Raw genomic sequence first — 26,503 nt, 5'->3', positions numbered from 1 at the left:
CGATCGAAGTCGCGGGCGTCCGCTAGTTATAAAACAAACGGAAGTGAAGATGAATAAGGACGTCCGACTGATTTTTTATATTATGTAGGTATTAACTTTTTTTTTTTATTCTTTACAAGTTAGTCCTTGATAATCTCACCTGATGGTAAGTGATGATGCAGTCTAAGATGGAAGTGGGCTAACTTGTTAGGAGTATGAAAATCCACACCCCTTTTCGGTTTCTACACGACAACGTACCGGAACGCTAAATCGCTTGGCGGTACGTTTTTGTCGGTAGGGAGGTAACTAGCCACATTTTAAAACTATTTATTTTTTCTGTCTGTACCTACTTTTATAGTACTCAATATTAATTGTTAGTTATACTTTTATGATTATTGTCCTTTCGAAAATTTCACGTGAAGCCCATTTACTTATGTATATGTGTGAAACCTGATTAATGAAACGACGAAACTTACACAATTGTATATTATTATCATTTTAAATAAATATTTACATTATTAACATATATCACAAATTATTGTGATGATATCAATCATAGTCAGTAACACATAAGAAGTCCATAATCCTTGTATTAGTTGCCCATTGAACTGTTTTCTTTTGTATATCCAATTTTATATTTCTGTCTTTACAACCGAGGGCTTGTTTTATGACCCATCTATTAAAAGAATGCACATGTGGATGGTTTATATATTCATCTATATTCATCCATCGACAGTCCTTCACTTCCCTTTCCGACAAATGTATTTGCTCCGTCAATGCTCTCATCATAAGGAGCATGTAGATATCAGAGTTACCATACATCATGTTGTGTGTGTGCCTGAATGTGATCAGTGATAAGAAACGTGAGTCCACGCCTGTTTCTTCTTTGACTTCTCGTTTGGCTGCAGACACTATGTCTTCTCCTGTTTCAGAAAATTAAAAAGTATTGTTTTCAATAATTAATTAATTAAATTAAATATAGTATGCAACAAATTTCTAGTTCGCTCTGAAGTCGCAACACGCCGAACTGATAAGGGAAACGTTTTTGTACATCATCCGTCTGGTGTTCAGAGCGGGCTCGAAGTTTGGCGCGCACTATACTTAAGTAGAAAACATACAATCTAATACTAAAGCTTCCTCTAAGTTCATAACTTTTAAATTGTGAGATAGTTCCATTGTTACCTACATAATAAATTCTATATTTACAGTAATTTTTACTTTAATACTATATTTATAGAATTTAAACTATCGTGAGTGTTAGTCATATTAATTGATTATGAAAAACGGCTAAAACTCACGTGATATTAGGTCGGAGTATGCCCGACTAGTTTCGTTTTAATCGGGATCATGGATGATTGCTGCCCACAGCGTGGGAACCGCTATTTCCTTCATTGTCACATACAACAAACTTGGAACAAGATAGCGTTAGTTCGGTTTGCTTACAAGAAGACGAGTCTAATGAAGATGACATTAATGAACCGTCGGAGAGCGTAACGGAACCCTTCACTCCCCACCACTCAACCCCTTTCCCAGCACGCAATGCGAGCAGCAGCGCGTCGCGCAGCCGCTTCGCAGTTTGGATTGTGCCGCGATGCAAGAACTAGATCATGACTAAGGGCCCCGTATGGGTTCGAAACTAGTCGGGCATACTTCGATCACGTGTGTTAGTTTTAGCCGTGTTTCATAATCAATTAATATTATTAATACAATATATTTTATTTTACTTATGGGTCACCTTATTTTGGTCAAAGTCAAAATTAATTTATTCAGAAAAAGCTCTATTATATTCATTTAAAATTTACATTTGGTCTTGCATTTATTGTTTAGATATCAAGGAAGGGTTATTTAAGTCATGTCCCAGTTTGTAGGATTGCAACCCTTTCTCCCTCAACCGCCATCTTGAAAAATCATCATGGAAGAGAAACAATATCACTGTAAACCCGCCAGCACATTGGAGCAGTGAGATGGGTTTAAACTCCATCCTCCACTCCACTCTCCTATAAGGAGGAGGACCTATAAGAGGCTTTTAAATTAGCAATTCTTTTAAGGGCAATTGCATACGTTTTTATAATAAACTGCCACATGAAATCACTGGCATGTCTCTCAATAAGTTCAAAGTTTTTATTAAACGTAAGCTTATAGAAAAGTCATATTATAGTGTATGATTATGGACCTGCAATGATTACGTAAACGACAAAATTGCTTAGAAATGAAATGTATTACATGACAGGCTACTTATATACCTATTGTTAAATGGTGACAAACTAAATAAGGATAAACCTGGCTGAGTTTGTTATGGGCTCTTCTCAGACCAAGGCGGGTTTGGAACCCTTGTAACTTTAATTTTAAGTTTTCGAATAATTATTATCACCATTATCTTAAGTTTAATATCACTACCCGACGTTTCAAAAGAGCTTGTAAACTAAGCCTATTTGAAATAAATGAATTTTGACTTTGACACTGTTTTTTAAAATAATGATGAATATAAATTACCTCTCTCTACAAATCCACCGGGGAGCTTCCAATGTGGATATTCATAATGTTTCTCAGAAACAGCCAACATCTGGTGTTTGTCATTCACAACCAAAGCACCGACTCCAAGGTTGGTGTGACATGGTGGTGGCAAGTTTGGCTCGGACTCCGTAGGCAGCCATTTGTACATCATCACAAAATCATCTCTGGCATGGTGAAAATTAAAGCCTTTCTAAGAATACCAATTTGTTTAAAATACACACATGATAATTATCTATCTATATAGACCCAACATAGCACTGGTAGCAGGCATGACAACTGGACATTGTCTGCTCAATAGACACTTGAAGATAATGAAAATCATAGAAGATTCATCATGTCCAGGTTGTGGTGAGGAGGAGACCAGCTATCACTTTATAGCTGAGTGTCCCATGTTCGCGCTGGTAAGATGGGAGTTACTAGGTAAGGATACATTAAATGAAGTAGACCTGACAGATCTCAGTATAGGGGATATTGTTAGGTTCACGAAGGCTACAGGAAGATTTGAGGGGGGAACACTGTCGAGACACCAGTGAACCTGTGTCCTTTTACCACGGGAATTGGGTGGAATGGTCCCTAATTAGGACTGATCACCCGTCTGGCCTCGTCAGACGTCCCCTCTATAAGTATATATGATAATTATCTACAAACAATGTACACAGGATTTTTGGAGTGAGTAGGCATTAGACTCCGCTGTGTAAATGCGAATATTTGAGGTATTGTAAAATATTTGAGGTATAATATTTTAAAAATTATATTTGCCATTCCTTTTAAATATGCCCAATATTCTCTTTCCTCTCCTAATAATTGTCAAGAACAGAAAGGGAATATAAATTCTATTTATACATAAAAATTCGGGTGCCCGTCAGTATTTAGGTTATAACATATACCTATCACTAAAAATGTAATAATGAAAAATTTTCATAAAAAAATTGAACCGACTTCAAAATCAGAAAATAAACTGAAAAATGTAAAATAACATCGTACGTGCTACCTTCTGATCACTTTGAAGGCGGTGCCAAGCCAGTCACGTATTAATTTTCGTTTCTGAAAGAACCATGGAAAAGAATTGTCTGAAGATCGTACAACTTTATGGTTTAAACGGCTTAAGTTAATGCATCACTGTATTGGCACCGTTTTCAAAGTGATCAGAAGGTAGCACGTACGATGCTATTTTTTGCTTTTTAGTTTATTTTCTGATTTTGAAGTCCCATTTAAACTCATTATCTATACCTACTTATAATAAATCTGTAGAGAGGTCAATTCTGTACATGAAATATATTTCGTAGAAATAGTGGTCGATACTGATGCCAAAAATGCAATCAGTAAAATTTTTGTCTGTCTGTCTGTCTGTATGTTCTTTATAGAAACAAAAACTACCCGACGGATTTTAACGAAACTTGGTACAATTATTCTTCATACTCCTGGGCATACTACTATCGACCTACTTATAAATCTATACTTATAATAAAACTGGTCAAATTCTATACATTAATTCGCTATTTGGGATTTTACTTACGACGGGGGCATCACATAATCTATACTGAAGCTAAAAATATTTAATTTTTCGATTTTTTGTCTGTCTGTCTGTCCGTGCTTTTTTGTTATTCGGGCATCACGCTGAAACTATTGAATGAATTCAAACACAACTTTTGCTCGGTTTGAGACCATAATAATATGGAGAAGGTTATAGGATAATTTATATTGCGAAAATAAAATAAGAAGGGGGTGAAATAGGGGTTGAAAGTTTGTATGGAAAGTCCTTCATTTTTAGAGTAACAGTTTTAAAAGTTTGTTCATAAATCATTAAAAAAATACGAAATATAATGTAATTCAAAATTTAACCCCTAATGTGGTAAAATAGGGCTTGAAAGTTTACATTGAATTCCACGCGGACGAAGTCACGGGCGTCCGCTAATTATAAATAATAAAGGCCCATTTTGGGACATGTCCCTTTGACTCGCAATACACACATGCGTAATTTTTACACAGACTAATATACCGCGTTTTATAACCGCGTTAGATCATTGATTTTAAATCTCTGCCAGAGGGGTAACAGTTAGCGAGGTCTTTAACCCTACATACATCTGTCAGAAGTCCTTGACTTCACTCAAGGTCATTCTCTGCCACTCAGGGTGGCAGAGACTGACCTTGAGGGGGGAGAGGGGTTCTTAGTGGGAATTGTTAGAGTTTGGACCGGATGGACTTTTATTCAATAATTGTTACGCTTCTGATGTCAACCCGGTTTTTTCAGATAAGTATGGTTTGTTTATAAAATGTTATATACAATTTATTAACCATATCTAATTGTTCTAAGCTTATTATTCAATTTTATTTACATTAATTTAAGAACAAGTCAGTTATAATTATTATTAGGTGTGAAATGGCTAGTGATTTACACCCTCATTTTTAATTTGTTTGTTGGTAAACAGTACTCATCAAGAAAGGCACTGTGTAGATATCACCTACAATTCGGAATAAATACAAATGGCAGATTACCTACTAACTCAATTTTTACTAAAAAACTTACTTGTGCTAATAAAGGGACATAACTTGAGTCTTCTATATGAATTTTGAACCATATACACCTTCTGCCTTCTAAAGACCATTTGTTGAGTGATTCTGAAATGTAAGTAAAAAGGTAAATTACTGTTATGGATTACATTGTACTAAAGCCATACTTTATGTGAATTGTCTACAAACAAACAAATTAGAAATGAAGGTAGAATTGCATGTCATTTCACGACTTCTTTATTTAATATTTTTAACCAACTTCAAAAAAAGGAGGAGGTTATCAATTTGTCAGAATCTTTTTTTTTTATGTATGTTCACTGATTACTCGAAGACGTCTGAACCGATTTGAAAAAGTCATTTTTATTTGAAAGGGTATACTTTTAATTTGGTACCATAGTAATCATGTCAGGATCTGATGATGGAATCCTGGAGAAATTGAAGGGAACTTTTGAAAATTATACGGGCAACTAGTTTCTTAATGTTTTCATTAAATATTTTAAGGCACTACAATTCAATGAAGGTCTGGTGTCAATCTGATGAGGGAGCCGAAGCACAGATGAGAGAAGAGTTACCTTGTGTGTGTTTGGACTTAATTAATTTGTATTGATGAGAACTTTATATCTAGAATAATTGTGACTGTCATCAAGGGTCTGTTGATGGAGACGAGGAACAGTTAAGGGAACTCCTCAACGGTTTACAGTAGTCACCTAGTTGTTTGGGCTTGATTAATTTGTATTTGATGTTGATGACAACTTTACATCTAGATGTGTTGTGATTGTCATTAAACGTCTGGTGATGGAGACGAAGGACAGCTAAGGGAATTCCTCAGCGGTTTACAGTTGCTATCTTGTGATTGGACTTGATTAGTTTATTTTGATAGAACTTTACATCTATTTGGGTTATGACTATCACCACAAACAAAGAAGATTTCGAATGTTCATATTTCATATGGGTAAATGGGGAGTGATGTATGCGAGTAAAGGTTAAAGTAGTATTTTTAAAATTGGTTTGGTTGATTGTATTGAGTTACTAATGATAAGAAAATAACGTTGTGGTTTAAGGACTTGTAATCAAAATGTTTAATTTTTTTTACACTTATAACATGGTATCACACAAATGGAAAAATAAAAAAATACAACCGACTTCAAAATTATAAAGTTGTTTTTACTAAACTAAAAAGCGAAAAATAACATTGTATGTGCTTGCTACCTTCTCAGTATGCTCAATGCGATCACTTTGAAGGTGGTAGCAAGTTAATGCTGTGGTAATTAAAGAAGTTTCTGAAAGAACTGTCTAAAAATCCTAAGTGTTTATGATCTAAAGGCTTGAATTAATACATCACAAACATTTTTTAATATAACATAAAAGTATATACAATGCTTACCTGCTAAAGTTTTTGTAAAAATGTCTTTTGAGCATTTAAGTGAAGTAGAATCAATAGTAATTCCATTAAATCTATCTATTTCTCCAACAAAGAATTGCATAGAAGGATACCTGCAGTTTGTAAATGAGAAATTCCTAAAAATTTGAAAAATCAGTGAGTAAATGGAAAATATTACAAAGAATAACAATAATTACTGGAACTACTAGATGTGATGTGCCTTGCTATGTGGGGCAGATGACCCACATACCAAGTTTCCAATTAATGTGGCTTTCAATTGGGAAAAAACCTATCAAAATCATTTCAATAGATCTAGAGCTTATCCCCTATACCTCACCAACATTACCTCTTTTTTTTAGTATAATAAATGGGTAGGTAACAGTGGCGAAGGATGGAATTTAAATAAAGATAAGCTGTCCCAAGGAAAAGTAAATTTATATAGTGTGATACAAATTCCAGCTCCTCATATATACAGTACAATAATGAATATGCACAGATTTTTAAAGGTAACCCAGCGGGAATCGGCTTGCATGAACTATTTGCCGCTGGTAGGTAGTTTAGGTTCTGATAGTTGTCTGCAAAATATGTGTCTAGTAGCCTTGTCTACCAAATTCCCACAATGGATTTGAGTTCAGAGTTGATCAAATAAATGAAGAAAGATAAGATCTTGCTTGTCTATTTATTTCCTTCTAACCTTATTGGTAAACGAGAAATAGATTTCAAGCTAAAAAAAGATATTCATGATTATAACATTAATCATTTATGGTTTTAAAGTTTTTTTGACTTACATTTAGTATTAATTAAGGATTTTGAAGTTTGAGTTTATACTTTGAAGATCATTAACTTGGTCTAAACTCAATTAAATTGGGGAATTCATTAATTGCACAGACACGTACCCTCAAATGCCCGGTCAACTATATGAGTTTGGAAATGTATTGTGGATTGAAATTTCAAACCTAACCTCGAAAATCTTAAGATATTGTTTAGAATATTTCTCTTCAAAATATATTGTGTAGGCATTTTATAACCCAATATTGTATCACAGCACCAAAGAATTTGGCGGTACACAGGTACACTCCGAGAGACAGCACAACACTATTTGATTTGATTTTGAATTTATATTTTATACAAATACAATTAAATAATTAAAGTTTACACTTTAGTGACTACTTGAATATTTAGCCTCAGAAACAGGAAGCCTGACCCTGATCCTGAAACCAGAAATGACAATTGACAACTGACAATGACAACGACAACGACGTTTTTTCGCTTACGGGTAACCTTGGTTGACGCACGTGTAAGTGAGATTTCGGTGATTTTTCGGCGCTTTTTTGTGTTTTTACACAGTCTAAATATTTGATATTTAAGATATTACTAACTCTTTTGGTGGTGGTAAATTATTATAGTTTATTGTAGCTATAATTTTAAAAATTGAAGGATGGACATAGATCCGCCTCCAAAGCCCCCAGACCCGGGTCCATCCCGTAAACGACACGGAGAGGATGCAGAAGTCCCATCCTCCAAAAAACCCAATGACTCCCAATCCATTCCTTCCATACAAAATGTATATGTTCACCCATCATTTTCCGACGGCCCCAAATCATACTCATTAGATGACAAAGGTCCGTTCATTGTCCAAGTGTCACGTGATGTAGTTGACCCATCGTCTGGTGCCTCTTTAAGAGCCATAACTTTTGGCCAATTTCTGCACAAAAATAAAATAGACTCAATTGTTAAAGGTGGCATTAAAAATGTAGGGCGTAACAAAATTATTGTTGAATTTTGCTCGGCACAGAGTGCCAACTCATTTTTGACTAACCCAATATTAACACTATGTAAATACAAAGCAATTATCCCGACATACAACATTTCCAGGATGGGTCTGGTTAAAGGTGTACCAATAGAATGGACGATGGACGAATTTGTAGAGTCTATTGAGCTCCCTACTGGTTGTGGAATCGTTCTCAAGGCCAGAAGATTAAATAGGAAAACCACCAGTGAGGGTGTAACCACATGGGTGCCGACCCAGACTGTTGTAGTAACTTTCAGAGGGCAGATGCTCCCTGAAAGACTCTACTCCTACTACTCCTCTCTCCGTGTCGAAGTGTACAAATTTCCCACGATACAGTGCCAAAACTGTTGTCGGTTTGGCCACATTAAACTGGCTTGCAGATCCAAAGCGAGATGCTACAGATGTGCTCAACCCCATTCAGGTGATTCATGCCCTGTTACACAGGCTGAATCTACTTGTTTATATTGTTCTGGCAAACACTTTGCCACAGACAAGGACTGCCCTGAATTCTCTCGTCAGCAGTCCATAAAACTGGTAATGTCACAAAATAATATATCTTACATGGAAACAGCATCTCAGTTCCCCCCTGTGCGTACCTCGTATGCAGAGGTAACAAAAGAAATGCCTTCCTCTTCCCCTAGGACTCCCTCCAGATCTCAACATCCCTCAACAACTTCATATCACCAGACAATATTCCGCTCCCCTCGACCCCGTGCACCTCTGGGGAAAGGGTATGACAAAAGAGCTCATCAGAATATTGTTGGTGAATGTTCCTCATCCCAACCAAATGGTTGCGCTCTCAACAATAATAATGTTGATGTCCCTTCTCAGGGTCGAATTTTAGAAATATTATCAGAATTTTTAGTCAATATTATAGCTCCTTGTAGCGAAATCCCCCTACCGCCCAACGTTGCCCATAACTTATCCCAACTTTTCAAAATTCTCAATAATGGACCCAATAACCCTACTTCAATGGAACTGTAGAAGCCTACGTTTCAAAAAACACGAATTAATTTCCATCATAAATCTGCACAAACCTGTCATTGTTGCCGTCTCGGAAACATGGCTGATTCCAGGTTCTCGTATTCGGGTTCCAGGTTTCTCCTGCTTGCGGGACGACAGGGATGACGGTTGTGCTGGTAGTGCCATCCTTCTGAGGCACTCCCTTCCTTATTCCCAAATTCCTCTCCCTCCGCACAGCCAACAGTTTAATGCTGTGGCTGTTCGTTCTTTAGATATTTCTTTTGTGTCTCTGTATATTCCTCACCCTTCTTCTTCTGTTTTTCCTGAAATCCAATCTATCCTATCTTCTCTTCCCAGTCCGGTCATAGTCATGGGTGACTTCAACACTCACCACACTATGTGGGGGTGTCATGCCACTGATGGGTTTGGTCCTCTACTTATAGATATACTGGACGATGTTAACCTTTGCATCCTCAATGATGGTTCTCCTACACGTCGAGTATATCCTGGTCAAAATCCAAAATCTGCAGTGGACCTTTCCCTCTGCTCCTCAAACCTGGCTTCCCAAATGAACTGGAGGGTGCTGCCGTCCACCCATGGCAGTGACCATTTTCCTATCATAATCTCATTAAATAATAGATCCCTTCCCATCCCCAACTATGACCCTCTTTTAAAATATAAACTTAAAAAAGCCAATTGGGCAGCATATGCCCAATCGGTTGACTGCACGATTGATTCCCTGCCAAGTCTTGAGGTGGATGAAAATACTTTGATTTGTTATGAATCTTTTCTAAATTGTCTTAAACGTTCGGCTGATTCACATATCCCAAGAAAACATCCTCCCAAAAAACACATGCTTTCACCTCCCTGGTGGGATGATGAATGCAGTGATTTATTTAGGGAAAGAACCTCTGCAGAGGAGGCATACTCGTCTTGTATGTCCCTAAGAAATTTTTTAGTCTACCAAAAACTCTATTTTTTAGTCTACTAAAAACGATGCTAAAGCCAAAAGGGTTGTATCAAAAAAGAAAAAGTTAGGCTGGATGGGTTTCTGTGAATCCCTTAGTCCTCGTTCTCCTTCCTCTATTGTTTGGACAAATATTAGAAGATTCCGCCGTTCCCTTAACCATGTTGACCGAACTTCTAATAATCCCTCCGATTGGCTTGACAACTTTGCAAACAAACTGGCTCCACCCTCTGTCCCCAATGAGGACTTATTTCTGACTTCTACGCCAGCTCCAACCTCTGATGAAATGGATGCCCCCTTTTCACTCTCTGAGCTTCAAGTGGCTCTCAGTGGTCTAAAAGATACAACACCAGGGGAAGATGGCGTGCCTTACTCTTTCCTAACTAATCTAAATGACAAAGCTAAATCCTATTTTCTTAATATTATTAATAATTGTTTTGAATCTGGCTCTATCCCTGATTCCTGGAAATCCCAAATTGTCATTCCCTTACTCAAACCCGGTAAAGATCCTCTAAATTCAAATTCCTACAGACCCATAGCTTTGTCATCTACATTAGCTAAGGTGACAGAACACCTGCTTAAAAATAGATTGGAGTGGATAGTGGAAAGCAGAAATATTCTACCCTCTTCGCAGTTTGGATTTCGGAAGGGTATGAGCACTACAGACAGCCTCAGCATATTGACAACAGACATCCGTTTAGCCTTTACAAAAGGAGAGTACCTAGTGGGTGTCTTCCTTGATATTGCTTCTGCCTATGATAATGTCCTTCTTCCGGTACTCAGGCATAAACTGCTCAAGCTGAGTATTCCTCCGAGGATGGTACATCTCATATGTAATCTGCTATTTGGCAGATCCATTCTGGTTAAACACCAGTCTTCCTCTCTTCCCCCCCGGCTAGTCTGGAAAGGTCTTCCTCAAGGCTCTGTTCTCAGCCCTCTGCTATATAGCATATATACTCATGATTTGGAATTGTCTGTTAACAGTTTTTGTAACATTTTGCAATATGCTGACGATATAGTCCTCTATTACAGCTCAGGCAGTATAGAAGAAGTATCCTGTCGATTAAATTCTGCTTTGTATTATCTAAACCAGTGGCTGTCTGACCATGGTCTGTCTCTTTCAGTAGACAAATGTCAGGCAGTGAAATTTACCCGGAAAAGATCCCTCCCTGACTTCCAAATTTGTATTGAGGATCAACCAATCAACCTTAAAGATAATGTCAAATTCCTGGGCATTTATTTAGATAATCGACTGAACGGATTGGCTCATTGTGAATATGTGGTTAAAAAATGTGAAAAGGGCATTAATGTTTTAAGGGCAGTTGCCGGGGTCTGGTGGGGTGCTCACCCATATTCACTTAAATTATTATACAATGCCCTAGTTAGAAGTCATATGGATTACTGTTTGTTTGTTATGGATCCTTTTAACAAAGCAGGTAGCGAAAAATTAAATAAAATTCAATTTAAATGCCTTAGAATTATTCTAGGAGCAATGAAATCTTCCCCCACTAATGCCTTGCAGGTAGAATGTGTTGATCCTCCTCTATCTATCCGTCGCCAATATCTTTGTGACCGGTATGTTAGCAAAGTGTTACAGTTATCATCACATCCTCTTTGGGCCAAATTAACTCAATTATCCCGCACTCCCCACTGTCGTTACTCCTCTTCCTATTTGCTAGATAGCTTCTTGAAATTTAATAGCCTCCCTCATCCTATATCAAAATTCCAATGTAACCCACTTTTTTCCACCTCATATAAAGCTCTATTATATAACCCTCCTATCATCACAGATCTTGGCCTAGTTAAAGGAGCCCCAGATACTAGCATTAAATTTCAAGCCATTATTAATCAAAATTGGTCAAATCATCTGCATATTTATACTGATGCATCAAAGTTATCCCCAGATGGATGCGTTGGTGCTGCCTGCTGGGTTCCCAGGTATAAGATAATATTGAAATTCAAATGTCCTCCCGAGTCTTCTGTGTTCACAGGAGAAGCCACTGCTATATTGGAAGCAGTCCTGTTTGCACAGTCCCATAACATTCAACAGACGGTTATTTTTACAGACTCTTTAAGTTGTTTATTGTCCATTAAAGAAAACCCATTCAAAAGCAAATCAAGATTTCACATTATCTTAAAGATCAGGCAAGCTCTACTGTCAAGTTATCAAAGAGGATTATCCATCTTGCTTGTTTGGATCCCAAGTCACTCCGGAATCCCTGGAAATGAGACTGCTGATTCATGTGCAAAAGCTGCTGTGCTAACTGGCTCCCTTGAACATTTTGAAAATTCTTCACAAGACTTGACTGCCCTTGCAAAAACTTATCTGGATAGATCCTGGGAGTCCTTCTGGAATGAATCAAAATTGGTGAAAGGCAAACATTATTCATCTATCCAGCCAAATATACCAAGACGTCCCTGGTTTTTCTTTCAAAAAATGACTGAACGTTGGGTTCTAACAACTATTTCCCGTTTGCGTCTTGGTCACTCATGTACACCTGTGCATCTAAACAAGCTCCGGATTAGGGATAACTCTATCTGTGAGTGTGGTTTGGATGAAGGCACTGTCACTCATCTCCTTTTTAACTGTCCCAGACTTCTTCATCCTCTCTATGACGTTCTTCCCCCAAAAGTCCCTCGTCCTTTAAGTGTTAAATGTTTGTTAATGTTTGTGTTTAGTCCATATTGTAGATTTTTATGTAAATATGTAGAATGTAATAAGATCAAATTGTAATATTGTTTATATATTTTGTTTATTAATATGTGTTATTTGTGTTGTTTTAGGTTAAGAACTAACAAAATAATATCATTTAATATTAACTATTTAGTAGATTCTCAAAATTAAATTTGTCAGCCTTCACCGAACAATCTCCATCGTGCCTCCTCCATCTACTCGACACTGGCGAGATAAACAGCATGCCATGGGAACTTAGAAGAACGTGAAATCTTTATGAAGCAGCGCCATCTACATTCTAGATTTAAGATTCCAGAATAGTAAATACAATTACATAGATGTGTACGTACTAGAATGTTTTTAGAGATTAAACCCGTGTAAGTACGGAAAAAAAACCGAAAAAAAAGAATTATTTATCCTTTTAATTTTGACGCGTAATAGAAAGAATGTGTTTGTATTTCTGAAGCAAAGGGATTATTAAAGAAAAATAGTAAATGTACATTAATTTCAACGATTTTCCACATACTCATTTGGCCTAGTGGTGCATAATAAAGGTACAATATAATAATCCTGAGTTCGAGCCCGGGGTTAACAAAGGAAAACTTTTTGTCTTTTTTTTGTTTTTCTCAATTGGTTTCTTCAACTATTACAAAATCAAAAATGTCTCTCCTTTACAAAAAAATATGCATTATTATTTTTATACTTTTTACTATACTAAAAATATCGTATCTAGTCACTAGATGGCGCTATCACATTCGTTCCGAAAAAAGGTCGAGTAGCCTATCTATTTCCAATAATACACTGTAATCTTTGATAAACAGTGCCCAGTTGGCACAAATGAAAGCCATATAGAAGAATTGAATTGAACGACAACGACAAGTGTCCGTCACATAGATTTATAACTACGTCCGTCACACAGCACACCACAGAACACTAATACTGCACACTCACAGATTATTAAATACGTGCCCGTCTAGAAATACCCTACTATCTATGTATTTATGGAAATACCAGACATAAAATTGAATTGAAGTATCATGGGTTCTGTTTTTCACATCTGGTAAATAGTGACGTATTAACCGTAAATCTATATACTAATATTATAAAGAGGTAAAGTTTGTAAGTTTGTCACATTTTTTAAATGGGGTAATCTTCGGAACTACTGGTCCGATTTTAAAAATTCTTTCACCAGTAGAATGCTACATTATCGGGGAGTGCTATAGGTTATATTTTATATTGGTATCATATATATTAGCCGAGTTATCACAGTTTTTGTCATACAGGTCGGACTGAAAATCCTCTTATACAGACTTATTCGCATGCGCTGCCTTAACTGTTGTGTAAAATTGAAATTAATATATGGAGACTTTATGTATCTTTAAAAGTTCTACAAAAAAGTCCGCGACACCATATATCTATCTTCTATATATTAGCTGATATATAGAAGAAAAAAGGCCTTTTGTGTTTTAAAAATTATTAATTTTATATACTTAGGTTTACGTCATTATTTATACAACTAAACTTTAATCCTTATTAAAATAAATTATTTAATAATCACAAGGATATTATGGAGATAAGATTTGCCCTTTACAGTATGTTAATTACTTAAATAGTTTCGGAGATAATACAAAATTTCTAAGACGCAGAAATTCCGCTATATGACGTCCGGCGCTTTCATTTACGTAGTTCCCGTTCCCGTGTGAATATGGGGATCAAACATAGCCTATGACACTCGCAAATAACGTAGCTTTCTATTGGTAAAACAATTTTCCAAATCGGTCCAGTAGATCCAGAGATTACGTCCTATAACCACACGAACTTTACCTCTTTATATTATTAGCATAGAAGTCTCTATTTCTTTTGGTCATACCACCACTCTCGAAGGACTGGAACGATTTTGCTAAGGGTAGGACTAAGATAGAGAAGTTACAGGGTAGGGAAGGGTACGGGTAGGGAAGCGTAGGGGTAGTGTAGGGGTAGGGTAGCTTATCCATCTCAGAACCCGTCTGCAGTTGATCTGACTATTTCCTCTTCTTCTCTTGCATCCCAACTATCCTGGAGAGTTCTTCCTAGTACCTATGGTAGTGACCACTTCCCAATTATCATATCATTGAATACTAGATCTGTCCCACCTCAAAACCCTACCCCACTGCTTAAATATAGACTGAATAAAGCGAACTGGTCTGCTTATGCCCAGTCCGTTGACAATATGATGGACTCTCTTCCAGTTCTGGATCATGATAGTGATTTTTCGACTTACTACAATCAATTTATTAACTCTCTTCTGTCTTCAGCCGACTCTCACATACCCAGGAAAAAAACTTCTGCAAAAAATCAACTGCCTTCTCCACCCTGGTGGGATGAAGAATGCACTGATTTATTTAATCAAAGGACAACTGCAGAAGAAGAATATACAGCTTGTATGTCTAATGGAAACTTTATTAAGTATCAACACATAGCTGCTAAGATTAAAAGAATAGTCCCCAAAAAGAAAAAGGCTAGTTGGTCCACATTCTGTGAATCACTTAGTCCTAGATCCCCCTCCTCAGTGGTTTGGAACAACATCAGAAGATTTCGCAGATCGTTAAATCACTCTGATCCCATCTCCAATAACCCAACTGAATGGCTTAGTGCTTTTGCTGATAAAATTGCTCCCCCTTATGTTCCAACTATGGAAGATTCCACATTTCCTGCAGTAATTTCAACTACAGATAAAATGGATGCCCTCTTTTCCTTTGCAGAACTTCAAATAGCCCTTAGTGGTCTAAAAGATTCAGCCCCAGGTGAAGACGGTGTACCCTACTCTTTTTTGGTTAAATTAAATGATAAATCTAAACACTGTTTTCTTAACATGATAAATTATTTTTTTGAAAAGGGTTTTATTCCAGTTGCCTGGAAAACCCAGTTAGTTATCCCCATACTCAAATCTGGCAAAAATCCATCAGATCCTAATTCATATAGACCTATCGCACTGTCATCTACTCTAGTAAAAGTTATGGAGATCCTCCTTAAAAACAGATTGGAGTGGCTAATGGAGAGCAGAGGTATGCTGGCTCCTTCCCAGTTTGGCTTTAGGAAAGGTCTCAGTACTGCAGACAGTCTCAGCATACTCACTACAGACATTCGAACTGCCTTTGGAAGGGGAGAGTACCTAGTGGGTATATTTCTAGATATTGCTTCTGCATATGATAATGTAATTCTTCCGTCACTCAGGCAAAAATTGCTCCAGCTGAGTGTACCTCCGAGGATGACTCATTTCATATGTAACCTGCTCTCTGGCAGGTCAGTGGTGTTAAAACACCAGTCCACCTTTCTTCCCCCCAGATTAGTCTGGAAGGGTCTCCCCCAAGGCTCTGTCCTCAGTCCTTTACTTTACAGCCTATATACCCACGATCTAGAATTGTCTGTAAACAACTTTTGCAACATATTACAGTATGCTGATGATATTGTCCTTTACCATAGTTCTAGCTCTGTAGACGAACTACATCTACGTCTCAACTCTGCACTTTATTACCTAAGTCAATGGCTCTCCGATCATGGTCTTTCTCTAGCAGTGGATAAATGCCAAGCAGTAGTGTTTACGAGGAAGAGATCTATCCCTACTTTTAACTTTAGTTTGGAGGAACAACCTATCAACTTGATAGACAAAGCCAAATTTCTTGGTATTATACTTGATAGAAAACTAAACGGATTCGCACATTCACAATACATTTCCAGAAAATGTGAAAAAGGTATCAATGTTCTACGGGCTGTAGCAGGAGTATGGTGGGGAGCTCACGCTTACTCCTTAAAACTATTATACAATGCGCTAGTTCGTAGTCACATTGATTACTGTTCATTTATTTTAGACCCCCTAAATAAAACTACCTCAGAACTGCTGAACAGAATTCAATATAGGTCTCTTAGAATTGTCTTAGGGGCAATGAAGTCATCCCCCACAAATGCTCTACAGGTTGAATGTGTTGATCCTCCCCTGCATCTCAGGCGACAGTATCTATGTGATAGATTTATCAGTAAAACACTTCAGCTTTCTTCCCACCCTCTATGGTCTAAATTAACCCAATTGTCAGAAGTCCTTAGACCTAGTAATCCCCCTTCATGTCTCCTTAATAGTTTTGATAAATTCAATAATCTTCCACACCCCTTGTCATCATCACCAACAAATCCTTTGTATTCAACATCATATGAAGCCCTTGTTTACAATCCTCCTGTGATTACAGATCTGGGTCTAATTAAAGAAGCCCCTGATACCAACACAAAGTTTCAAGAAATTGTTCATCAAAATTGGTCAAGTTACTTGTTCATCTATACAGATGCTTCAAAACTCTCCCCTGAAAGTTGTGTTGGGGCAGCCTGCTGGATCCCCAAATATAAAATAGTTTTGCAATTTAAATGTCCTCCAGAAACCTCGGTGTTCACAGGAGAGGCTGTTGCCTTGTTAGAGGCAATCCTGTTTGCCCGATCCCATAACATAAAACAAACTGTTATTTTTACTGACTCCCTTAGCTGCTTATATTCCATTAGGGAAAATCCTTTTAGGAGTAAGTCAAAATTTCCTATTATACTACAGATTAGGGAAGCTTTGTTCTCGTGTCATCAATTTGGTTTGTCTATATTTCTAGCATGGATACCCAGCCACTCTGGTATTTCTGGTAATGAATCTGCGGACTCTTGTGCTAAGGCAGCTGTACAACTTGGCTCATTGGAACATTTTAAAAATTATTCACATGACCTTAGTACCTTAGCAAAAAATCATTTAGACAAATCTTGGCAAACACTTTGGAACCATTCAAAAACATTTAAAGGTAAATTTTATGCCTCAATCCAACCAGACTTACCCAAGCGACCTTGGTTCTTTCTCCATAGGTATGCTGACAGATGGGTTACCTCCACAATATCCCGTCTAAGACTTGGTCATGCCTGTACACCTGTCCACTTAAACAAAATTAGAGTGAGAGATCACTCTCTGTGCGAATGTGGTTTGGACGAAGGCTCAGTTTCCCATATCCTCTTCTCTTGCCCTAAACTTCTCCACCCCCTATATGATGTTCTTCCTCCTAAATTCCCACGTCCTTTAAATGTTGAGTGTTTGTTAATGTCTGTGTTTAGTCCCTATTGTAAATTTATATGTAAATATATTCAATGTAATAACATTAAGCTGTAAATATTATGTGTATGTGCTAACAATATTAATTTTGTATTCTTTCAGAATGTGACTAACAACCACACTAACAAAAAAAAAAAAAAAATCCGCTATTTATAGTGTCAAAATTAAGCTGAATAATAATCAATTCTTGATTCCCAGCTTACACCGATCAACCTCTAAAAGTGTGTCTTCCTTACCACGCGACATTGGCGAAGTAAATTGTACCCAGTTGGTACAGCAGCAAGCCATAAAATCAAAAATTGAATTGAGGGAAGCGTAGGGGTAGTGTAGGGATAGGGTTTAGGGATTAGGGCCGGGTTTAGGGTAATGGTAGGGTAGGGGTAGGGTAGTGGTAGGGTAGAGGTACGGGTAGGATAGGGAAGTGGTAGGGTAGGGGTAGGATAGGCGTGAGATAGGGGTACAGGTGGGATAGGGGTAGGGTACGGGGAGGGTAGGGGTAGGATGGGGGTAGGGGTAGGATGGGGGTAGGGGTAGGATGGGGGTAGGGTGTAGGTAAGGTAGGGGTAGGGTAGGAGTAGGTTTGGGGTAGGGTAGGGGTAGAGTGGGGGTAGGGGTATGGTAGGGTAGGGGTAGGGTAGGGTAGGGGTAGGGTAGATGTAGGGGTTGGGTAGGGTTGGGGTAGTGGTAGGGTAGGGGTAGTAGTAAAGTTGACATCGAAATTTACGCGGACGAAGTCGCGGGCGTCCGCTAGTAACCAATAAAGTAACCGATTTTTATTATTTATCGATTATCATCTATACCTACATATAATAAAACCTTAGACCATTTAAATACCTAACAGGACTTGTCTCGCTAACCGTTACCCCTCTGGCAAAGTTCAAAAATCTATGATCTAACGCGTTTATAATTCTTTCAGAGACGGCTTAAAATAACACAGCACCGGCTTAGTACCGCCTTCAAACTGATCATCAGTTAGTACTTAATATGATAATTATATAGAACTTAGTATAATATTATTTTTCGCTTTTTAGTTTAGTCAGTATGTTTTATGTTTTTGAAGTCGGTTGATTTTTTTTCATTACAATTTTTAGTGTAGTCATACCAGCTATGAGTCGTGTTCAAACATTGTATGTAATAGCGTCGTCTGACTTAGATTTAAACTAATTAATGAGTAAGACACACGACAAGAGTTATTATGACATAATTACGCAACTTGAATTCCGTCTTGTATTGATGCACCATCATGACTAATACAAGTAGGTATTTGTTGTTCATGGTTGAAAATTTTGGTATATTGAACCATACAATAACCAACCAACAATAAGCCTAACAGAAAGTAGCTACTGTAAACCCATGAAAGTCCCCTTAACTTAATCACCATACTCCTAATGAGTCACAACCCATCTAGAATGTTCTCATCGATACAAATAAATCAAACTCAATCACAAGGTAGCTACTTACCTTACTTATACACTTATACCGGGTAAAAGCATCTCCCTTAATATCCAAAATTGTAGACTTTGTACGTTTAATTTTCAATTAAAATAAATCATTGAACATTGTACTAAACTATTTTATTTTTTCGCAATCGTAGTGAAAAGCAGAGTGTAACACGTGGGGCTAAACCCATTATAAACTCGGTTTCTATGTAGGTGGCCCTCGCCTTACGTCTCGGGTTCTAAAAATACCTCGTATATAATGGGTCTTTTTAGCCCCTTGTATAACAATCTACTATTTACCATCAGTATCAATTCTATAATGCCTCCCAACAAAAAATTTCAAAATTTTTTTCAATGTACAAAATTGGACCTGCTACAGTTTTATTAGAAGTATAGATAGACTAGCGGACGCCCGCGACTTCGTCCGCGTGAAACTCGATGTAAGCTTTCAACTACCCCTACCCTACCCAACTCTACCCTACCCCTATCCCACCCGTATCCCAATCTCACCCCTATCCTACCCCTACCCAACTCTACCCCTACTCTACCCCACCCGTACCGTACTCTACCCTATACATTCCCTACCTTACCCCTATCCTTAGCAAATTTTTAGTGTAATCATACCAGCTATGAGTCGTGTTCAAACATTGTATGTAATAGATACCCCTATCCTTAGCAAAATCGATCCAGCCCTTTGAGCGTGGTGGGATGACCAAGGGAAATAGAGACTTCTATGCTAATATTATAAAGAGGTAAAGTTTGTGTGGTTGAGGAGGTAATCTCTGGATCTACTGGACCGCCTTGGAAAATTGTTTTACTAATAGAATGCTACGTTATTAGCGAGTGTCATAGGCTGTTTGATTCTCTTATTTACACGGGTACGGGAACTACGTAATTGGAAGTGTGGGGCGTCATATAGCGGAATTTCTGCGTCCTTTAGAATTTTTGTATTATCTACGAAACTATTTAACTAATTAACATACTGTAACGGGCAAATCTTATCTCCATAATATCCTTGTGATTATTAAATAATTTATTTTGATTAGGATTTCAGTTTAGGAGTATAAATAATGACGTAAACCTAAGTATATAAAATTAATATTATTTAATAATTAAGGTGCTATATCTGCTAAAATATAAGCGACATCTTATATGGTGTCGCGGACTTTTTTGTAGAACTTTTAAAGGTACATAAAGCCTCCATACATTGATTTCAATTTTACACAATGGATCAGGCAGCGCATGCGAATAAGCCGTGATAGCCCAGTGGATATGACCTCTGCCTCCGATTCCGGAGGGTGTGGGTTCGAATCCGGTTGCGGGCATGCACCACCAACTTTTCGGTTGTGTGCATTTTAAGAAATTAGATATCACGTGTCTCAATCGGTGAAGGAAAAACATCGTGAGGAAACCTGCATACCAGAGAATTATCTTAATTCTCTGCGTGTGTGAAGTCTGCCAATCCGCATTGGGCCAGCGTGGTGGACTATTGGCCTAACCCCTCTAATTCTGAGAGGAGACTCGAGCTCAGCAGTGAGCCGAATATGGGTTGATGACGACGATGCGAATAAGTCTGTTTATGATGAATTTCGGTCCGACCTGTATGACAAAAACTATGATAACTCTGCTAGTATATACGATACCTATATATATATACGCACTCCTCGATAACGTAGCATTCTACTGGTGAAAGAATTTTTGAAATCGGATCATTAGTTCCGAAGATTACCCCATTTAAAGAATATTACAAACTTTACCTCTTTATAATGTTAGTATAGTTTAAATACACTATAAGTATTTATTTACTGTTTGAATCACGTACTAACTACTTACTAGAGAACAAGTTAATGTGAATATTATATTATTTTAATAAATAGAAAACCAAAGAACATATTATTATGTAATTAATCTATATAATACAATCAAAATCAACAATTTCAATCATAAACATGCTATATATAACAGTTGTTGCTTTTAATTTTACAATACAAACATGTTTTACAATTGAATTGGTAAAAAATATTGACAAATTGTTGTGAGTCTTGATACTTATAATGACATATACTTGCTATTTCAACAAAATATAAAATACTCTTCATAAAGAAGTAACTTTCAATGACAGGTATAACCTGACCTTTTACCAAATGTACAAATATTATTTCCCCATTACAATTATTCAAATATAACTAATTCCATTGTTATTTTTTAAGTTCCTATTAAAACACACTCTAATCTAAGTCTGGAACAGGTGCACAATTTGCTGCCAAGTCCCCTTCGTCATCTGAAGATTCACCATCAACATCTCCTATAATGGATTTTAGAAGTCCACCAAACATAGAATTGGAATTCCGACCATCCTGTGGTATTTCTATTCCAAACCAAATACGACCTATTTTGTCTAAATAACCTGAGTAATTGGGGTCTCGTTTTATACTTATTGCATAACAGCGCCTTAATATTTTAAACTGCATGACATGCTTCCTGAAAACAATAACACATATTACACTAAATGTAGATTTAATAACAATTGTTATTAAAGCCAAAAGCTAAGATAAAAGTTCCCAAACTCAAATCTGAAAGGATAGGATTCAATACTCTTAAACAACAGTGCATTATATTGTAGTAGCCACTTCAAAGTTCTTAGGCAGGCTTTCAAGGGGACTATTGGTAATCGAAGATATGAATCTATCATATAACTTGAATAAAGGCCTGTGATAGCCAGACATATCTCAATGAAATTTTTGAAATTTTGAAAAAGAATTATGAATTTTTTTTTTGATAATATGAAGGCTGAAAGTTTGTTAGCGCATGCTATAGGTAGTATGGTAAATTATGGAGTTTTATCTGTTCATAGCGTGTATTTAACAATCATTTATGTCATTTATTTTTAACAGTATTTAAAAAAAGGAGGTTCTCAATTCGACGCGTGTTTTATTTTGGCAGTCTATGTAAGTATGTATGTATGTTTGTTCCACCGTAGTGCCTAAACTACTGAACCCATTTTAATAAATGAGGTGCCAAAAGATTCGTAATAATTCAAATTGAGATATAGGCTATAAAAAATTTTATAAAAAAAGTTATATGACGGAGTTTAAACCTCACATTCTAACCTCGAAAAAAATTAAATCGAGATAATCACTATGTGTTTGGTATCAAACGAAAGGTCTTGGCGAGTACATTACAAATATGCATGTATATCATATTGTTCAAGTCAAATGTATCTTTAAAATGCGATCGTAAAGTTCGCGCGGTCCAGTCGTTTCATATCAGAATGCGACGATGTAGGTACTCGTAGGTACTAGTAGATATTGCAAGGCTAGGCTCAATCGGGTAACGGAAAAGTATTAAATAAAGTTTAAAAACTATAACCCGAATACCTAAAAATAAATTAATTAAACAAATAAAAAAACCCGACTGCATAAAATATAAAAAAAAACTGAAAAGAAAAAAAACAAGCTCAGTCCAGACGTTTAGAAAGCAATTAGAAAACAGTCGGGACCTAATAACCCGCGGTGAGCGAATCCGACTCGCACTTGTCCGATTTTTATAATTAATATATTTAGTTTAGTCGTAGGTACTTTAGGTGTTTTATAGCTTCACTAACTCAAACCTGCTCGCACCTATAAGCATCCGCCTCGCGTATTTAGTATAGGCAATTAATAAATAACGTTTTTCTAATTGTATTTTTTTAACATGGCCATGATATACCATTTTGAAATCCTCACAAAAAGCTCTTGAATTTGATACCCATATTGCATAATTCGAAAAAAAAATTTTTTTCACCTCGACTCCATAGCGTCTCACAGTCGTTTTGCTGGTTTTTTTTTTTCATTTCACTTATCTAAGAACACTTGGGTTATTAAGACAAATCTAACAATATCTTAATTACGTAAATCCGTTCAGCGGTTTGGAAGATACGAGGTAATAAAGAATGTTACATACATACATATATACATACACACATACTTACATACAAGATACGCGCGAAAAACATAACCCTTCTTGCAGTCTGGTGACTCGGCTCTGCCATGAGCATTTTTGTTCCTATGCATTTCTCTATTTCTATCAGAAATATTTTCTTGTTTCGTTCTTTTTAGACCCCTTTTTACGTAGTCGGGTTATAGTTTTTAAACTTTATTTTTATTATATTTGTTACTTCTTAACTTCGTCATTTCTTAACCAATTTTAAAAATTCTTTTTTTGTTTGGAAGATTCAATCTTCCAGATTGGTCCCATTTAATTTTCATGAAAACTGGTTCAGAAATTTTGTGTTAAAATGAAAATAACGAAATTGCTCGTACTGTGGCACTTTCGTTTACTATGCTAGGATAGGATGTTTTCTGTTTTAATGTGTCCTACATTAAAACAGAAAATAAGAGATAAATTAACAAAAAAAATTAACCGACTTCAAAATCACAAAAAAATGTGCTACCTTCTAATTACTTTGAAGGCGGTGCCAACACAGAGTGATGCATAAACTAAAGTTGATTAAATCATTGAGTTTAAGGATTTAAAGACAGTTCTTTCCCATGGTTCTTTCAGAAACAGCTTTAATGAATACGTCACTGGCTTGCCCCCCCCCCCCCTTCAAAGTGATCAGAAGGTAACACATATGATGTTATTTTTCGCTTTTTTAGTTTATTTTGTGATTTTGAAGTGGGTGCAATTTTTTTGTTAAAAATATTTTTAGTTATTAAGAATCAATACTCACTCTTCAACGGCTCTCAAGAGAAACCACAAAAAATTTAACAGTGGAAGATCGTATGGTGGTCCTTTATCATTTTTTATTGTAGGATGTGATCCTGTGTACTTATTTAATGCTTCTGAGGCCATCTTTACATTGTGCAGGCAAAGACATTGCAGAACAGCCTGAGCTATGAACAAATCTATTTCAGATTTGAAACCTTTTGATGTATGCAACTCTATTAGCATGGTGGCATATGCAGCACCGTCACTAGAGTGCAGAAAGTGTCTATGTGCTGAAGAAAACTTCTTTTCTCTCCAATACACTTCTGCTATTTTCTAAAAATGAAATTTATTATTAACAAAAACAAATACTCTGTGTTCCTTTCTAAACATTTATAGTAAAGACAAATAAAATTTAACTTTTAATAAACAGGTAACATAAAAATGTTCCAAAAATGTGAATAAGTTACTTATTCCCCAGTAAAGATAATTTTCACCTTGTTCAGTCAAAATTAAATTTATTTACTTCAATAGGCTAACAGTCTGTCAGTAAGCAGTGACTACCACAGTTTGAAAGCTGATTCTACTAGAGAAGACCCTTGTTCCATAACCAAGAAGAGCTGACAAAATTAAAACACAAGATAACAATTTAAGTATTTGATTATGTACTGAACAATCTATTTTGTACCTTCTCATGATACTAGTGATTTAAATGATGCCCAGTTGGCACAAATAAATAAATATACTTAAAAAATACACTCATAAACACTTAGCCCCCAAATAACTGTAAGTGCCTGTGTTTTATCATATTTATTTATATGCTACATGTAAATACTTATATATTAAATAGCCTGCAACTTTGTCCACCCTTAGACCTCTTTAATCCAGCCTTTACAGTAGTATATCGCTGTAAAAATGGTGTAACTTCTCCCATTTTCCAAACATTTCCCTTCACTGCTCTGCTCCTCTTGATTGTAGCGTGATGAAAAGTGTACTATACCTGCCCAGGAGTATGAAGAATAATTGCACCAAGTTTCAATAAAATCTGTTCAGTAGTTTTGGTTTCTATAACGAACATACAGACAGACAGACAGACGAAAATTTTACTGATTGCATTCTTGGCATTAGTATCTATCACTAATCACCCCCTGGTAGTTATTTTGGAAATATATTTCATGTACAGAATTAACCTCTATACAGATTTATTATAAGTATAGATGTATAAATACAAATGAAAGCCACACAGAATTGAATTGAACAGTTTAAGCATGTCAAGAGTATCAAAGCTGAAGTGGCAATGGGCGGGGCACATTCTTCAAAGAGCTGATAGACATTGGTGTTCCAAGGTGTTGGAAAGGCAACCCCACACTAGAAAACACAGTGTTGGTCGAACACCCACCAAGTGGACTGATGACATCCAGCAAGTCGCAGGAATTTTCTAGATGCAGACAGCTCAGGATAGTGAAGTTTGGAAGTCCCTACAAAAGGCCCATGCCCATCGGCTGATATGATGACGATGATAAAGTAAGTCATACTGTGTTGTTTGCAGAAGGAAGCAGAACAAGTATTTCATTAATTGTCATAATCAACTGATTGCGATTACTAATAAAAGAGAAACAATATTTTACCTTGTGAAGTAAAGGATGACCTTTTTTACTGCCATCCATGGACCATTTGACAGCGCTTGTGAGGAAGGACTCTCTTTCAGGAATACTTGAGCTCATACTTTCAAACAACTTTGCTATTTTTTCTATCCATTCTTCACACGGTTTCGTTTCGGATTTTGTTAGAACATCTATCAAAAGTATTGCCAAATCAGCCCCACTGCCTTGTTGATCACGTTGTAGTAATAGAGTAGATCCTTTATACAGCAAATTTAATAACTCGGGATATTTTTTTTGACTCGAAAATCTGAAATTAGGCAGCAGCATATATTTAAAATCGGTTATCTTATTAAATTAAGGTTGTATCTAAATCCAATATGAATATTACCTGAAATAGAGTGTTCTGTACATTTGATGCGCCTCGTAATATTGGCCAGAATTGACGGAAGCTTCTAACTTATCCAAAACGCGCGAAACAGCTCTTTCTCGTCCTGCCATGGTTATTTGTTACGAAAATTTATTTTGGAAGAAATCTTAATTCTTTACATCACTTCACTTCAAGGTTTTGATTTGACAAAATAATTACCTACTTTGACAATGACATTTGACTTTTTGATTTGATTTGACCACATGAAACTCAAAAGTCACTTTTGACATTGGGATCACAGATAATAATAGATACTCATTGGGATTGAGTCTTCGACCATTAATAACAGGACCTGCCTCGATATCCGTTACCCCTCTGGCAAAGATTAAAAATCAATGATCGTTTATAAAACCTGTTCCTATAGAATCGATGTTTCATTGTTGTGATCGTTTACGTCGTGTAAAGAGCTCCCTAAAAATGCCGGTTTCTGTAGTTAAATGGCATAAAAAACGGCCAAAA

The 26,503-nt window shown here is 36.6% G+C and overlaps 2 protein-coding genes across 5 annotated transcripts; both read right to left on the bottom strand.

Moving 5' to 3' along the window:
* Positions 1-459: 459 nt before the first annotated feature.
* LOC112054531 (uncharacterized) lies at positions 460-7,540 on the bottom strand. Of its 4 annotated transcripts, none has more exons than XM_024094351.2 (5): positions 7,347-7,540; positions 6,389-6,522; positions 5,021-5,112; positions 2,473-2,683; positions 460-902 (listed from the first exon to the last, which is right to left on the bottom strand). In XM_024094351.2, exons 1-5 carry the CDS (start codon positions 7,403-7,405, stop codon positions 529-531), a joined length of 870 nt encoding a protein of 289 aa, XP_023950119.2. In that variant the 5' UTR covers positions 7,406-7,540; the 3' UTR covers positions 460-528. The 4 variants fall into 4 exon arrangements, with proteins under 4 accessions (XP_023950119.2, XP_052740227.1, XP_023950120.2 ...); XM_052884267.1 differs by having other exon boundaries at positions 2,473-2,679; positions 7,174-7,497; XM_024094352.2 differs by having other exon boundaries at positions 7,174-7,495.
* A 13,674-nt stretch (positions 7,541-21,214) lies between these two features.
* On the bottom strand, positions 21,215-26,214 carry LOC112054530 (Golgi to ER traffic protein 4 homolog). Its single transcript, XM_024094349.2, has 4 exons — positions 26,006-26,214; positions 25,642-25,924; positions 24,039-24,349; positions 21,215-21,808 (listed from the first exon to the last, which is right to left on the bottom strand). Exons 1-4 carry the CDS (start codon positions 26,113-26,115, stop codon positions 21,556-21,558), a joined length of 957 nt encoding a protein of 318 aa, XP_023950117.1. The 5' UTR covers positions 26,116-26,214; the 3' UTR covers positions 21,215-21,555.
* Between the last annotated feature and the right edge of the window lie 289 nt (positions 26,215-26,503).

Source organism: Bicyclus anynana, chromosome 11 (genome assembly GCF_947172395.1).
Source record: "Bicyclus anynana chromosome 11, ilBicAnyn1.1, whole genome shotgun sequence".
Lineage (NCBI taxonomy): Eukaryota > Metazoa > Arthropoda > Insecta > Lepidoptera > Nymphalidae > Bicyclus > Bicyclus anynana.
Note: the sequence above shows the minus strand (reverse complement) of the source record. Positions and strands in the feature narration are given on the sequence as shown.

Coding starts and splice junctions, on each gene's coding strand:
- LOC112054531 (XM_024094351.2), bottom strand. CDS start 7,405: ATGCCTACACAATATATTTTGAAGAGAAATATTCTAAACAATATCTTA. Junction 5,113..6,388: donor TTTTACAAAAACTTTAGCAG/GTAAGCATTGTA, acceptor CTTACATTTCAG/AATCACTCAACAAATGGTCT. Junction 2,684..5,020: donor ATGTCCCTTTATTAGCACAA/GTAAGTTTTTTA, acceptor TGGTATTCTTAG/AAAGGCTTTAATTTTCACCA.
- LOC112054530 (XM_024094349.2), bottom strand. CDS start 26,115: ATGGCAGGACGAGAAAGAGCTGTTTCGCGCGTTTTGGATAAGTTAGAA. Junction 25,925..26,005: donor TACAGAACACTCTATTTCAG/GTAATATTCATA, acceptor GCCTAATTTCAG/ATTTTCGAGTCAAAAAAAAT. Junction 24,350..25,641: donor GTCATCCTTTACTTCACAAG/GTAAAATATTGT, acceptor TTTCATTTTTAG/AAAATAGCAGAAGTGTATTG.